Source organism: Anastrepha obliqua, chromosome 4, assembly GCF_027943255.1.
Source record: "Anastrepha obliqua isolate idAnaObli1 chromosome 4, idAnaObli1_1.0, whole genome shotgun sequence".
NCBI classification, from domain to species: Eukaryota; Metazoa; Arthropoda; class Insecta; order Diptera; family Tephritidae; genus Anastrepha; species Anastrepha obliqua.
The window spans coordinates 108418947-108436757 of record NC_072895.1 but is presented as its reverse complement, the minus strand read 5'-3'; the positions used below and the strand labels follow the sequence as shown (position 1 = coordinate 108436757).

The following is a 17811-nucleotide window of genomic DNA, read 5'->3' as shown; positions in this document are numbered from 1 at the left end:
TGTTATTAGACAGCGGCTCGGAAAAAACAATAATCTCCGAAAATTGCGTGCAGCGTTTGGGTTTACGCCGTCAGCACTCAAGAATACCAATACATGGCTTGAACAACATAGCTACAGGTGTTTCCCATGGCTGGGTCTCCCTTCATATAACCTCCATGGTGGATGGTGACTCATTCAATGTCGAAGCTCTGATTATGCCAACAATTTCTTCATCCGTCCCGGTGCAGCGTCTTGATAAAGCACAATACTCATCATTTCTATCACTTGATCTGGCTGATCCGACATTTTATATTCCTTCGCCCATTGACATTCTTTTAGGGAGCGAAAAATTCTTTGAAATTTTGAAGGGTGAGAAGATCAACGACAAAAGCCCAAATTTGAAAGCATTCTCGACAACACTTGGGTGGATAGTGGGCGGAGACCTTACTTGCCGTGTAAATAAAAGAAGCGTAGGCGTATTCTTCAACAATTTCGATATCGATAAAGCACTTTCACAGTTTTGGGAAACAGAGGAAATTCAATGTATACTACCGTATACAGAGGAAGAGGACAAAGCAGAAAAGTCATTTTTAAATACACATACGAGGGCTGATGGTGGTAAATTCATTGTTGAGCTTCCATTCAAATCAAAATCGAACAACTTTGGCAAGTCCGCCGAACTCGCACTAAAGCGACTAAATGCAACAGAAAGAAGACTTGCAGGTAATTCCAAATTGAAAGAACAATATACCAACTTCATGGCAGAATATCTTGCATTGCAACATATGGAACGAGTGCCGGAAGCCGAAATCAAAAAGCCATCGACCGAATGTTGCTACTTACCACATCACCCTGTAATCAAAGCCGAGAGTACAACAACAAAGCTTCGCGTAGTGTTTGATGGGTCTGCAAGCATGGGTAATCATTCGTCACTTAATGAAGCTTTGCTTCCTGGACCATCGCTTTTGCGTGAGTTATTTTCCGTTATTTTGAGATTTCGTAGACATCGATTTATTATGTCTGGTGATGTAGAGAAAATGTATCGTATGATTTGGGTGCATGACTACCACAGAGATTTTCAACGTATTTTATGGCGTAACGCTCCTAATCAGCCAGTCGAACATTACAGATTGAAGACAGTGACGTATGGCACAACATGTGCACCTTACTTGGCAGTAAGAGTCTTAATTGAACTTGCTCGTACATCAATCGCCGCTTACCCATTAGCGTCACAGGTAATTTTAAGGGATTTTTATATGGATGACGTGATGACTGGGGCAGAAACTGTAGCTGAACTTTTTAAAATACATAATGAATTAATAGCTCTTTTGAAAACTGCTGGAATGAATCTACGAAAGTGGAGTAGCAACTGCTTTGAACTAATACAATCGCTTCCAGAAAATATGCGCGAAATGTCTCCAATGTCATTTGAGCTCGCGAAACCATTGAAGCTGCTAGGATTGAAATGGAATCCAACTAACGATGTATTTGAGTTCTGCGTATCCACAACAGCTAGGGTAACAAAACAATCAATATTATCTGATGCTGCTCGTATATTCGACCCCCTCGGGTTTTTGACCCCCACAACGGTTCTGATTAAAATGCTTTTTCAAGAATTGTGGTTAGTCAAACTGGAATGGACAGATGAGGTACCCGCCGAAATAGCTACTCGTTGGATTAATCTGAGGAGCACACTTGAACTGCTGAACACACTAAAAATTGCCAGAAGGGCGATAATTAAACTTGGTCACAATGAACTCCACGGTTTCTGCGACGCGTCGCAAAATGCATATGCAGCAGTTGTATATTGTCGATCAGATTACAATGGTAGCATCTCCACGCAGCTCGTTGCTTCGAAAAGCCGCGTAGCTCCCCTTAAAACGGTGTCATTACCACGACTTGAGCTATGTGGCGCCGTACTTCTTTGCCGACTAATGAACGAAGTTAAAAAGGCATTTGAGGTCGACAGTACTAATATCTATATGTGGACAGACTCCTCAATTGTTTTACATTGGCTTTCAGCCTTCCCAAGGCGGTGGTCAGTGTACGTGGCAAACAGAACATCTGAAATTTTAACATCTTATACAAGATCTCAGTGGAATCATGTTAGGTCTGCAGACAATCCAGCGGATCCTGGGTCACGAGGGGTCTTGCCTTTAGAGTTGAAATCCTTAACTATCTGGTGGAACGGTCCAAGTTGGCTTGCTAAGGCAAAACAGTTTTGGCCACAAACACATTCGCTAGTGAATATACCTCAATACAACTTGGAAGAGCGTAAGAATAAAATTCAACGTATTACTAAACTTTTTCTTATATCAACAGAACATCATGTCGTCCTTGGCTCCTTGTTACAACACATGTCTATCTGGTCTCGATTGGTGCGTGCCGCAGCCTATTGCTTGAGATTCATAGGTTCCTTACAGAAACAAAAATTTAGCTCATTTATGAGTTCCAATGAATTGCAAGATGCTACTAACTTTATAATTCGTGCTGTGCAAGAGGAGTTGTTTGCAGCTGAAATTTCTGCGTTGAAAGATCACAGAGCAGTCGCAAGTAAAAGTAAGCTTTCAAGCCTCACACCATTTTTAGACAGCGCTGGAGTACTGAGAGTGGGAGGTCGTATAGGAAATTCATCAGCGACATTCAGCATTAAACATCCCGTAATATTATCAGCGAAGCATATAGTCACCGAAATGATTGTTAAATATATGCACTTAACGCATCTACATGTCGGCGTGAATCACTTGATTTTTATAATAAGGCAGCAGTATTGGATTCTGGGTGCACGCAACATCGCACGACGTATTGTGCATGATTGTATTACCTGCTTCAAGTTACGAAAAACTAAGCAACATCAATTGATGGCTGACTTACCCATGGAGCGAGTACGGTTTCAGCGAGCTTTCAGTAAAGTGGGTTGTGATTATGCAGGACCTTTTCTTCTTAAAGTAGAGATTGGCAAGATACCTCGACGGGTAAAGGGTTACATTGCGTTGTTCGTTTGCTTCATAACAAAGGCTATTCATCTAGAGTTAGTCGGAGACTTAACGACCCAATCATACATCGGCGCTTTAGATCGATTTATATCACGCCGTGGCAAACCGATGGAGATATGGTCAGATAATGCGACTAACTTTTTGGGAGCGAAGCGGAGCCTCGACGAAATCCACTATATCGTGAGCAAACAGAATAACAGTTCCGACATAGCTGATTATTTTGCGCGCAATAATATTTCTTGGCATTTTATACCACCATCCTTACCCCATTTCGGTGGCCTCTGGGAAAGTGGCGTCAAATCAGTCAAAACCCATCTAAAGCGCGTAATTGGCCAGACTGTTTTAACTTATGAACGATTTTATACGTTACTCACTCGAATTGAGGCAGTTCTTAATTCCAGGCCGATTTGTCCCAGTAACGATGGGGAAATTGATGCACTTACTCCAGCTCATTTTTTAATCGGTCATCCATTCACCGCAAGAACTGAGGCGCCTGTCGATCCTGCTGTAAATACAAGTCCCTTGAAGCAGTGGGACAAAGTGAAACATATGGCACAGGGTTTTTGGAATAGATGGCACTCTGAGTATCTCACGAGTTTACAACAAAGACATAAATGGCGAAAAGATGAGCGGAATTTCAAACTAGGAGACATTGTTATTCTCAGAGAGGCAAATGTACCGCAGTCACAGTGGGTGCTCGCAAAAGTCATTAAACTACATCCCAGCGCAGATAACAAGATCAGAGTCGTGACGGTGAAAACATCAAAGGGAGAGTACATGCGACCCATTCATAAACTGGCCCTGCTTCCAATCTCAGTAGGACCGGAGTCCTCCAGCGGAGGGGAGAATGTACAGTAACCACGCGTCACACCCTTTACCTTTATGTGCATGTAACCACGCGCCACACCCTTTACCTCTATATGCATGTAACCACGCGCCACATCCTTTACCTTTATGTACATCTATGTATTAAAAACCGGTTTAGTGTACATAGAGAAAAATATCACGCCACTTATTACAGCTATATGAGGCTGCGTATGCGTTGAGGCTAGCGATGTATTTCAATAGAAGTTGGACAGCATAAGTGCGCAGGACAAATTGCTGCTTGGTCTCGCAAAAAATCATACCGGTGTTTTTTAATAAAATTAACTTTGTTTCGATTCCGTTACAGAATCTCATTCAAAGCTATAGGCCGCTGTAAACGTAAGCAACAATGCAAAAGGTTGAGGACGAACAAACATCAGAACCTTGAGAAAATTTCGCAATAAATTCATAAGGATTCCATATCATCTCATGCAAAACTACTAACTCCAACTCGAAAAAAAAGAAAATATTGCAATAAAAGACCCAATAAAGAAATTCCTGCCTTATCTGTTTACTCACCTTAAAAATTTCGGATATGCCAAAGGATAACGCGCCCATAAAATCATTGCGCGATGTACGATCCCAATCCCACACCTCGATCAGTACACGACGATCTTTGTCTTCTGGTTTGAGATCACTAATAGTACAAAAAGAAAAAAATGTAAATTGTACAAAAAATATGAATAGAAAAGAACAAGTAGTACGAGAACAAAGTAGAGATAAAAAATAAATTAAGAAAGCCCCACAGCAGCTGAGAAAGCTTTTACTTTAAAACAAACTAAATATTAATTTAACTTTTTCTCTTAGATTGCGTATGAAGACTTCTTTTAGAAATCGTATGTAAATCGCATAACTTCTTAAAAGTCTCATTTCACTTGAACTTTTGAAAGATGGAGTTTAAACAGGTAGTGTGAAATTTTTATATACTTTCAGTTTAATTTAAAGCTTTCGAAAAGTGAAATCGTGTTAAAAATAATATCTATATTTTCAAATGAGTTTGATAATATGCCATTGAAAAATATTAAATTAACTAGATTGCTCTCAAAGCATTAATAAACGTAATTTTCAGCAAAATTTTTAAACTTCAAATAAAAGAATTATAAATGAGTTTTTTACATTATTGTCCTACCAAAAGCTTGTCTTCATTTTCAAAAGTTTTCGCTTCAAGCAAAACAGCTTTCACATTAGCAGCGTAAGCTTTCAGGGTTTCAAATAATTATTTGATAATAATTTATAACATAATTCAAAGGTAGTGCATAATATTAAAAAAATTTCCATATTTAAAAAATAGTTTTTATTATTAAATAATTACTCACTATTTGATGGTCTCGTTCCACACAGGATTCAGACATGCCTTAATGGTGCGCGTCTTTTTCTTTGACTTTTCGTGCTCATCTGGAATTAGTTTGACTTTGACATATGGATCGCTGAGACCATTTGGATCCATTGGAATGAGATTGCGGCCTTCTTTGACTGAAGTTGAAAAAATAATATATTGTTTTTGTGCAAAAATATATTTTATGCGATGAATAATTGAAACTAGACTAAGAAAATTTAATTCTCCCAGGATTAATTAAAATAAATTTTTTGATTGAAAAACCATATCATAAATTGAGGTGAATCAATTTTGGTATACAAAAAATTTTTGAACAAATAGTTTCAGTAACTTCCATAGACTCCAAATTTTTTGTAAACATTTATTTGAAATTTAAAATGGTAACATTTGTAGAATGAAAATTAAGAAATTTTGCAATTAGAATTTATATATATATAATTGGCGCGTACACCCTTTTTGGGTGTTTGGGCGAGCTCCTCCTCCTATTTGTGGTGTGCGTATTGATGTTGTTCCACAAATGAAAGGACCTACAATTTGAAGCCGACTCCGAACGGCAAATATTTTTATGAGGAGATTTTTCATGGCAGAAATACACTCGGAGGTTTGCCATTGCCTGCAGAGGGACGAAATTTTGTTTCTTAATTTTGGTGTTTCACCGAGATCCGAACCTAGGATCTCTCTGTGAATTCCGAATGGTAGTCACGCACCAACCCATTCGGGTATGGCGGCCGAAGTTAGAAATTAGAAATTACGAGGTATTTAAAAGAAATTCAGATAATTATAGTCTGGGTTTTTAAGAAAACTTAAAAATATTTTTCTTTAATAAAAAATTTTAGTAATTTAAAAAGCTACTGATTTTTGCAGTTTGAGCTTTTTACAAAACTTGAATTTGATAATTTTTTATATGAATAAATTTAGTACTGCCAAAGAAACCTAAGCAAATAGTAATGAAAGTGAGCACTTTAAAATTAAAATTTTTATTCAGAAATGCCAAACAAAATGAAACGGAACTCTTTTTCGATAAACAAAAATAAAATAAAATAGAAAAATAAACTTTTTTTCCCAGAAAAAGCCTCAAGCTTAGAAGCGCAAAGCTTTAAGGTGCTTGTAAGCAAGGGCACATACATATTTGCGGAGGAAATTTTAATAAAACTTCTAAAAGGAATATTTTATTCACTACAAAATTTAGAGCTTGGGAAATTTGTCAATTGCATTAACAGGAAGTGCTTTAAAGGCTGAAAAGAAAGCTCAGCCTCAACTCAAGAAAATTAAAAGCTCATTCAAATATTTACAAAAGGAGCTATTTGAAGTTTTTAATTTTTGTACAAAAGTTGAATTAAATAATAATAAACCAATTTTTTTCAAAATTTCGAAAACTAAAAATTAAATTTGTATACACATTTGAAAAAACAAAAAAAAATAATAATGAAATTAAAATGAAAATATTTTATTTTTAGAAGTTTTGAAAATTAAAAGCGAAATTTGTATTCTCATTTAAACAAATTCAGAAACACCTAAAAATGTGTACCGGATTTAAATAATTAAACTAGCGCACTTTTGAAGCGTTTTATACATATTTATTTTTTCTTACTTAATTATTAATTATTTCATTTAAATTTTTATCCACTTTTGAAGCGTTTTAATTTTTATTTTTATTTAATTGAAACATTAAAACGCTTCAAAAGTGGGTTCAAATTTAAATAAATTTAATTAAAAAATTGTTGTAATTTAATTGAAAAATTAAAACTAAATTTTTTTAAAAGACTGAAATGAATTAGCTCTATTTTTTCAAATAAAAAATTTTCAGACAATCCAACAAAACCAAAATGAACCAATAACCAGTGTGGTAACCAATACCCTATTCCGCTGAGGAACATAATTTTTGCTTATATTTTGCACAAAACTTCAACATACTTCTGCCATTCCGAGCAGAAATAGTAACATATTTTGTCATCCAATCTAAATATTCTAGCGTACTATAAGTTTTTATGTAAAGTACTTACTTTGCACGGTCAACAAATTCTCCTTCACATTCAACTCCAAATTGATGCGCCCTCGTCGTTCGGTATGATCGCAACCGCATAAGCTCGGCACATTCTCCTTGCACCGGGCATGAACATTCATGTCGCATGCTGCAGCATAGATGCGTAGGTGTGTAAAAGTTGTAAAAAAAAATTATTGAAAAAAATAGTAATTACAAATACTATAATATTACTGTGCTTGACATGGAGACTACAAACTTTTTTGTTTGCAACTTGTAGCTGCAATGAAATTAAACTTCATTCGGACAAAGCAGAGCGCCAAGAAAAGTGTAAAAGTAATACCAGAAAAGAACATAAAAACAAAAATCCGCACGCACACAATAACGCAAGTACACAATATGTACACAATAAATAAAAAGACGCACACCTACTCGAACAGAGAAAATGCAATACTTGGAAACATTGCAATTCTAGGGTGATTCTTGAACACTCACTCGTAGGTTGAATAATAAAATGTTTTGATGCAAAGGTCTTAAGTTTTATTAGTCTTACCTATAAATTTTCATTCAAGCTGCTGGGAGTTCGTTGTTTGTTTTGGGAAAACAATATGAACTACAGTTACTCGTACTGTTATTTACTGAAATATGGCTTCAAAAGTTCATACTACCGTCCAAGTGAATTTTAAAGTGACACCTTTAACACCTTTTCGTAAATTTTTTTAATCACGTTAACTTTTTTAACGCTCTAGTCAGCGCACTAAACGTACCTTATTCTGAGAAAGCAGCTCTAAGTTCAAACAGGTCACAGCTTTATAGTTTTTTAAGATAGTCAATTCACTTTAAGGTAAGATTTCTGCGAATATCTTTTTTGTTTCTTGTGTTTTTGTTTGTCAAATAGCTTAGCTTGCTCGTATAATCTAGATTCATAGGTATAGGTGCAGCAGATGATTTGGTATAGCATGCAGTGCTGTTTTCTTTAGTTTGATAGGCTTTTTGGAAGCGTTTTCCTAATGAAACTGTGGTAGCTTCAGAATTCTCGAAAAAATAGCGAAAAACTTCTCTCAACCACAGATTCTGCTCTTTATTAGAGGCAGAAAGGTAGAAAATATATTAATTGCAAAACAACCTGAGTTTAAAGGCATTTAATTTCCCCCTGATAATTTTTCCATATTGAATTCCCAGCTTGACATGATTACCAATCAATTTGCAATCGGCAAACTCTCCAATAATTTTCACTCAACGCGGAAATTAAACCGAAATGCAGTAAATTAGACTGACGATTGCATCGCGCTTCTGTATTTAACACTCAACCAGCTGGTTTATGCCATCATAAATATATTATAAATCAATAGCAAATAAACTAAATGGCAAACGGAAATTATAATTCTAGTAAAGTTGGTTGGTTGGGGAGGAAATGCCGATATTATAAGTGAAATTTGTTTGCTGCAAAGATATTGCTGTTATTGTGCTATGTATTTGTGGCATTATTGCAATAGTATTTATTTCAGTCCACAAGTGGGGTTGTTGCTATCGTTGCAACCGACATGAGCAGCAACAATTCTTTGGACATGTAACACGCTTTTGCCATCCGCTAAGGCAAGCCAAACCGAAACGAGCTTTTGCTCTGGCTCGTTGCCTTGCAATTCAATTGTCTGCTTGTTTCAATTCATTGCGATTTGATTAGTTGCCGTGCAATGAATTGGAATTTCGTGCGGAAATTGAAAGCTCAATGAAAGCCCACGCTATGCGTACTCAGCCAACATGAATGTGTTAGTAGTAGCTCTGTTTTGCAAAGTCATATGTGTACGGAGGATTTGCAACAGGTCGCGCACATATTCAGACTACATAAAAATCAGTTTTACCTTGTTTTAAATGCCTTGCACTACAGCTGTGCATTCATGTATTCTCATCCGACTTTTTATTATCAACCCAACAGAAGAAAAGAAATAAAATTAAATGTATAAAAAAATATATTTTCTTTCAGTAGCTTTTAGCTGAAGTTATTAGAGCGTGTCTAATGCGCATTCTATGCCGCTCGAGCCACATCACTGGCAACTATGAAAAACACTTTGTGTATAGTTATTATCAGAATGCAAACTTGCCAGAATGACCGCTATTGCGTTGAGAAGAAGAGTGCGTTGAGAGAAAATTCTGTCACAAAAGGCACAAAGTAGTGGCAGCATAAATAGTTGCTAAATAGCGTGCACATAATGGACAGCGTTGAGATGCTACGTAAAGTCCATCAAACGAATGGCTTTTCACGCGACTAAGCAGAATACCATCGGATGCATAATGCAAGGAAGTGGTCGTAAAAAATGTGGTATAATAAGAGTAAATAGTAATACAAAATTAGTTGTTGGAGAGTAGATCAAAGACGTGTATAGTGCGAAATTTAAGCAAAGGGTTAGACTGTTGGGTTTAATAGAGTTATGAGTTTAAAAGAAATAATAATAAATTTTCAAACTGATTTCAATTTTCAAATTCCTATTCTTATTATGTATGCATAAATAATTGGCAGGTACACCCTTTGCTAGGTATTAGCTAGAGCTCATCCTACAATTAGTGGTGCTGGTCTGAATGCTGTTCCTTAAATGAAAGAATCTGCTGTTGTATCCCTACCAAATGCTGGTTACTCACAAACTCATTCAGCTACGGCGACCGCTAAAGATAATTATATATAATTGATTCCATTGTTTTTTTAATGCAATAGTTGAAAGCTCAACAACGATTATTGAATTTATACTCTTTTAACGCACACCACAAAAAGAAGGAGGCGCTCGGCCAAATTTCTAACAGAAGTGTACGCGCCAATTATTTATTCATTTTTATTCAATTTCACAAAAAACAAAAAAAGAACGAAATTCTGCATTATCCTAATTCTGCATCATACTCCTTTATAAAAATTATGAAAAATTGAGTAATAAATTGTTTAATTCATTTTCATACCAGTTTTCTTGCAAAATTTATACCAGTTATATATCAGTGCAAGCGCGGAAATATAGTTCAACATTTTTGGTTGAACTATTATGATTTATTAAAAATTATACCCGATTTTATACCAGTTTGTATTTTTAAATTTCTGATAAAGTTTTGATGAAAACAAAACTCACTATTTATTAAGCTCACATCAGTTTTCAATAACTTTGCATACAGCTTTGACACTTGTAATATACATATTTAATTACATAATCAGGTATATTCATGTAAAAACACCGACCAGTTTTTACACAATTTAAGAGATTTAAAAAAAGACTTTTATTCAATGCTTACTATCTTATATCTTTGGTGTTCTGCAGTGAATAAAATTATAAGTTTTAGACTAGTTTTCTGAAAGATTTTTGATTACAAAATTTCAATTATTTACCCATTTAGGAAATAATTCAGTGACTTGAGGAAATACGCATTTCTGGGTAATTAAAAAGAGGGGTTACTTTAGGTGCAGGTATATTTATGTATCAGATTTAACAATCGTTATTAAAATTATAAAGTTACTTGATCTGCAAATGCAGGTGCATAATTGGTTTATACCGAATTTAGATTTTTATACCAGTTTCAAAAAACACATACACCAGCCTTCATTCTGCATTTACATAGTTTGCAAGTATGAACAGTGATGTATTTTCTGATAATATTCGATACTTTATATCAAATTTGGGCTTTTATACCAGTTTAAAAATAATGTATATACTAGTTCTCACGCTGATTCAAATAAATTTAAATAGTTTTCAAGTACAGTCACAAATTTTTCGATAATGTTCGATAATTTATACCAAATTTGGGTTTTTATACCAGTTTCGAAAACACATTTATCAGCTTTCATGCTGCACTTACATAGTTTTCAAGCACACTTACGTATTTTTTGCTATTGTTTAATATTTTATACCAAATTTTGAGTTTTATACCAAATTTTGAGTTTTATACCAATTTCAAAAAACACATATACCAGCTTTCATGATGCATTTACATACTTTTTAAATACAATTACATATTTTCTGCTGATGCTCGATATTTTATACCAGTTTTAAGACAAAACTATCAGTTTTAGTGTCGGTTTAAAGTAAATTAATAGGACTATGAATAAGTTGCGGTTTTACAACAGATGGCGTAACTTGATTATTATTCCATCGATCCACATTTCCAAACATTCATTGGAGAGCTACTGTCGTAAGGCACAAACGTCAGTATAAGTTTTTTATTTGAAGCGTAAACAACAATATTTTTACCACATTTGAAAATGTCGAATTTCGTGCCAAATAATGTGTTTTTGCGGGGAATTTTTTAATATGAAGAAAAAAGCAGCCGAAAGTCATCGTATCTTGGTGGAAGTTTATGGTGAGCATGCTCTAGCTGAGCGAACGTGCCAGAAGTGGTTTGCACGCTTTAAAAGTGGTGATTTTGGCTTGGAAGACGAAGAACGCGAGGGTGCGCCGCCAAAGTTCATGGATACCGAATTGGAGGAATTGCTCGATCAAGATCCGGCTCAAACGCAAGAAGAGGTTGCAAAAACTTTGGGAGTTGATCAATCAACCATTTCCAAACGTTTAAAAGCCATGGAAATGATCCGAAAGGTAGGCCATTGGGTGCCGTATGAATTGAAGCCAAGAGACGTTGAACGCCGTTTTATGGCATGCGAACAACTGCTTCAACGGCACAAAAGAAAGGGTTTTTTGCATCGAATTGTGACTGGCGATGAAAAGTGGGTCCATTACGACAATCCAAAACGTCGGGCAACGTATGGATACCCTGGCCATGCTTCAACATCGACGTCGGCGCAGAATATTCATGGCCTGAAGGTTATGCTGTGTATCTGGTGGGACCAGCTGGGTGTTGTGTATTATGAGCTACTGAAACCGAATGAAACGATTACGGGGGATGTCTACCGACGACAATTGATGCGTTTGAGCCGAGCACTGCGAGAAAAACGGCCGCAATACGCCGATAGACACGACAAAGTTATTTTGCAACATGACAATGCTCGGCCACATGTTGCACAAGTGGTCAAAACATACTTAGAAACGCTCAAATGGGATGTCCTACCCCACCCGCCGTATAGTCCAGACCTTGCGCCATCCGATTACTATCTCTTCCGATCGATGCAACATGGCCTGGCTGACCAGCACTTCCGTAATTACGATGAAGTCAAAAAATGGATCGATTCGTGGATTGCGGCAAAACCGACCGAATTTTTCACAAAGGGAATCCGTGAATTGCCAGAAAGATGGGAAAAAGTAGTAGCAAGCGATGGACAATACTTTGAATATTAAATTTGTAACCATTTTACGTCAATAAAGTTTCAAATTTCGAAAAAAAACCGCACGAACTTGTTCATAGTCCTATTAAATAATTTCCAAGTCAAATTGCTTTATCCAGATTTGTAATTTTATACCAATGAACCGGTTTTAAAATAAAAATTATCAGTTTTAGTACCGGTTTCAAGTAAATGAAATAATTTTCAAGTCAAGTTGCTGTATACCAGATTTGTAATTTTATACCAATCCCAAATCTTTATATCAAATCACAAATAACATAGTTTTCAAGTACAGTCACATTTTTTCTATGATGTTTATTATTTATACCAGTTGTAAAGTGAAACATTTACCAGCGTTCATTCCGTTTTAAAATAAATTAAATAATTTTCAAGTCAAGCTGCTTTATACCGGATAAATTTTATACCAGCTGACAAATCAAACGCATAGCACTTTTCACGCTGATTAAAACTACATTACATAATTTTTAAGTGAAGTTGGATATATTTTTATACCAAATTTTCACGTTCGTGCCAGTTTAAAATTAAACATATACCAGTTTTAAGGTCACTCAAACACTACTTAAACTTTGTTGTAAAGTTGCTAAATTCCCTTATACCAGTTGCGGATTAAAACCTATACAAGTTTTATACCAGTTTGAATGCGGGTTTTATGCCAATATCAAAATACAACATTTACTAGTTTTCATGGTGGCTTATATACTTTTTTCCCCCTTCCATCCATTACAATTTCTAAAAACTTTTGCATAACATTTTATGGTTTTTATATCAGTTTTTTATACTTTTAAGTAAAAAACCGAATACTACATATATATAGGCAACAAGCATTACATTATGGTTTCATACATTCTAAATGCGCATTCTGAGAAAAACTCCTCCTAAATTATAAATAGAAGAAGGCCCTAACCACTGAACTTGAAATTGTTGCGAATCTGAAGAGCTTGGTCAAGATTTAAAATGGCTGAATATTACATACACATAATTTGAATTTACTCGTACTTCAAACCACATCTCTTGGCCTTTATTACCATAAACTTAATATTAAATATTTATGAGTATATAAATATTTATAAATAAAACCAATACTTAAGTATAATAAATATTCACTTATGCCTGTATCAACATACCTATGACCAGCATGCAAATCGAAGGACCCCACTTTGATATTGACTTAACTCAATAGAAAAACCAATCAAATCAACGTACCATCATCGCCCCTACTCTCTTACTTTCCCACTGAACCTACTTATGTATCATACAACTGTATATCTATTTTTGCCCAAACTCACATCATTGCTCTATGGGTTTTTATGACTTTACTAAGTCTTTGTTGCCTTTTTGCCTGCTGGCTATATTTAAAATGAATCGTTACACACCCACACATCGACGTATGCGCATATTTGTTGGCATATAGGTCATATTAGCGAAATTTTCTAGCCATGCGCAAAATTAGGCTCGTCATATAATGCCACGACTTGTAACGATGATGAGGTTGTTTGTGAGTGAAGGGAAAGATCAGAATGAGCAACAGTGTTTCTTTATTTAACCCTGCTTTGTGTGAGGCAAACTGAAGCACCCGATGAACCATATATGTACACATGTAGTTAGGTAGGCAGGAGTTTGAGTGGCAAAGTGCAAAAATGAGCAGATCCCCTTGACCAAAATGCTTGGGGCAACTTACTAACCCACCAAACCAACAGATGCCACCCGACGGGCATGCCACACAAACAAAGCAACTAAATTGAAAGACTCTACCAACAAATAAACCCCTTAACTAACCGCCAACAACACAACATCGCTATGCTAACGGGTATGTCACCAAACCGAAATTTCAAACAACAAAGCACAGCGCCTGCTGTTGCTCGCCAACTAAACGAGGCTCATCAGTCGCTTGCATGTTTCGAAATCACCTCACCCTACAATGAAAGCAAATAGGCAATGCAAATATTAGTGCTGAGAAAGGACACGCAAGGAAGACAGGTTGGGTATTGTGGTTATCAGCGTGACAACTCACCAGTCAGCTAGGGGGAACTTGCCAGTGCAAGAAATTCCTCTTGTTTGTTGCCAGTTTTGCCTGGCATTCATGCCATTTGAAGCATTTCGCCATTTGTTGAGCTCTTAAGATTGTTGTGCGCAGTTTATAAATGTGTTGACAAAAGGCTTGAATTGTAAAAAGACGCTACTGTCAAGGTATCTATCAATACATACAAAACATCATACCTTGAACCAGTAGAATAGTTGGAAAAGAATAGTAAAAGGTTGGTGTACCAGTAAAAACAAATTTGTATAACAATGGGAGCAAATCAGAAGTATTTTGATAAAAAAATAATATAATAACTACGGCGAAATTAGGTACATAACTATTGGTATAAACTCGTGCAAATCTAGTCTAAATTAGAGTAAGTATTTTTACCTGTGAATTGACCTTCAAGGAAAGAAATTTAGAAATAATAGGAGCTAATCAGATTGTATTTTGCTAAAAAAAATATAAAAACTAAGATGAAATTAGGTACATCATTATTTTTCAAACTGGTAGAAGCTCCTATAAATCTGGTCTAAATTAGAGTAATTACTTTTACCTGTGAATTGTGCTTCAAGGAAAGAAGTTTTTAACCATAGATGGTGGGTTTAGTAAAAAGTGATTGAGAATAAATAAAATTGGTATAAATGAATAAAAAACCTGGTCTAAATATGCATAATAATATAAGTGACACTGAAGCTTTGTAAAAATGAGACATCAGAAATTGTCGGTTTAAAGTAACTTTAAACTCTTTTAAGAACACAATAAAACTGGTATAAAAGTAGAGAAAGTAAAATTTGTAAAAACCGGTTTACTAATATGAACGATATTATACCATGAATTAGTGTTTCAGTTAATTATAAAATATTTTATATTAGACGGAGAGCTGGCTACATGAAAGTGCCCTCATCAGGTACATGGCTAATTTATATTGAAAATAATAGTATTAGTGTAGACGAATATAAAAATGAATGTCTGCCATTGCAAAACTGGGGCGCAAAGGGGGGATACGCAGTGAAAGGGGTGAATTTTGGGTGGAAAAAAATTCATAAGGTACAGGTATTCTATGTACGGGAAAAGTTTGGTTATATATTTGAGAAAATGTAAAAAAAATTGGCTGACATTTTGCGAGGGGCTAACTCGCCGGCAGACGGCGCTGAAGATTGCAAAAATTAATTTTAAAAAAATCATAAGGTACATGAATTCCAATTATTGTATTTTAAAGTTTAAACATTCCAAAAGTCATTTACAAAATGGCAGACAAAAAAGTGAGGGCTAAGGCCGCGGCAGACGACGTTAAAAAGTGCGCTACACATCAACAATTCATTATTTTATAACTTTTATTTTTAGGGAATTTTATAAACAATTTTTTTTTTTTCAACGTTAATATTATGGTTGTTTATAATTAATTTATTAATTCCATTCTTTCAAAATAAAAAAGTGCTACTCAATTTTGATAACTGTTATCAATATGAAGCTGTGAATGAAAGCATATTATTTTCAAAAAATGATAAGTTTACTCTCGATTTACATGAAGAGGCGGATTCAAAAATAGTATATCATGCGTGTAATATCGAGTCAACAGCGAACATTCTAATAAAATGCTCAGATACGGATATTTTAATTATTATGTTGGCTAATATGATTCACGTACAACACAATAGCAAAGTTTATATTCAAACAGGGGTTTGGAATAAGCAACGAATAATTGACGTATCGACGTTGCATGAAAAGTTAGGCGAGATAATGTGTCAATCTCTGCCAGGATTTCATGCTTTAACTGGCTGCGATTTTAATCCCGCATTATTTCGCAAGGGAAAGCAACGTCCTTTACAGATTTTAAAGAAAAAATAAAGACTTACAAAAAGCATTCGGTCAAATTGGACATGAAGACTGTGACGAAACCGCTATTTTCCAGATTCTTGAAAAGTTTATCTGTAATTTGTACAACTTTCCGTTGTTGAGCTCCGTAAATGATGCACGATTCGCCTTATTAACACACTTTTATTATGTCGGGTTGTATGTACATTTTGACTCATCCACTTTGCCTCCTAGCCAGGCTGAATTAACGCAGCATTTATTGAGGACCAAATATATTGCTACAATATGGAAAAATGCTCATAAGAAAATTCCATCATATTTACGACCAGAAACTTGCGGATGGATATTAGTAGAGGGAAAGTATACATTTAAATGGTTTGACGGACCACAGCTGCCTAGTACAATACAAGATATTATTGATCCTGGAACAAACGAAGGTAATATATTTATCCACAGAACATATAACTATTCCATTCTATTAAATGTCTAAAAATCATTTTGCTTTGTGCAGAAAGCGAATCAAATGAAGATGAATATAGCGATAGCGAAGGAGATATCACGTCCGAATCAGATTCCGATTGCGAATGTGACTAAAAATGTTGACGTGTAGCGCACTTTTTAACGTCGTCTGCCGCGGCCTTAGCCCTCACTTTTTTGTCTGCCATTTTGTAAATGGCTTTTGGAATGTTTAAACTTTAAAATACAATAATTGGAATTCATGTACCTTATGATTTTTTTTAAATTAATTTTTGCAATCTTCAGCGCCGTCTGCCGGCGAGTTAGCCCCTCGCAAAATGTCTGCCAATTTTTTTTACATTTTCTCAAATATATAACCAAACTTTTCCCGTACATAGAATACCTGTACCTTATGAATTTTTTTCCACCCAAAATTCACCCCTTTCACTGCGTATCCCCCCTTTGCGCCCCAGTTTTGCAATGGCAGACATTCATTTTTATATTCGTCTACACTAATACTATTATTTTCAATATAAATTAGCCATGTACCTGATGAGGGCACTTTCATGTAGCCAGCTCTTAGACTATATACTTATATGAATACTGATATAAAATTGAAAATCGTATAAAATTGGCATAAAAAGTTATAATAACATAAACTTTCTAAAAGTCCAGTAAAAGGGAGAATTGTCATAACTTAACACAAATTTGTATTAAATAGTGAATTAAGCTGCTATAAAATCTGGCATAAAAACTGGTAAATGGTGACTAATAAAAAAATTTTACTAAACAAAAATTTGAAGTTATTACACTAAAATAAATGAAGTTCATGAGCCATTTGCAAATCCTTTCGTTAAAACTAAAAAAAAGAATTGCCTAAAGCGCGACTAAATCCGATTGTTACATTCTTGTACTTGAAAAATTTCTCACATTCATTTTCCTTCATATTTTCTTATTAAATTTTCAACACATGCTAAGGGTTTTTTGCTGGGTTCAGCAACGGAATTTGTATTGTCCTCAGAACCGGAGAACAGCGAATGCCTGGAGGGTTCCAAATCTATTCCCATGCGTTTGAATGCGAACCCCAATGAA

General features: G+C 35.2%; 1 protein-coding gene across 1 annotated transcript in view; it reads right to left on the bottom strand.

Annotated features, from left to right (window-relative positions):
* The window catches only part of LOC129243794 (protein kinase C, brain isozyme-like), an 85718-nt gene that overhangs the window by 21519 nt on the left and 46388 nt on the right, over positions 1–17811 (bottom strand). The window contains exons 3-5 of the mRNA XM_054881107.1: positions 7179–7307; positions 5156–5312; positions 4359–4476 (exon numbers count right to left, since the gene is read on the bottom strand). Coding sequence (XP_054737082.1) covers positions 4359–4476; positions 5156–5312; positions 7179–7299 — 396 coding nt within the window. The 5' untranslated portion in view covers positions 7300–7307. The remainder of the gene's footprint in view (positions 1–4358; positions 4477–5155; positions 5313–7178; positions 7308–17811) is intronic.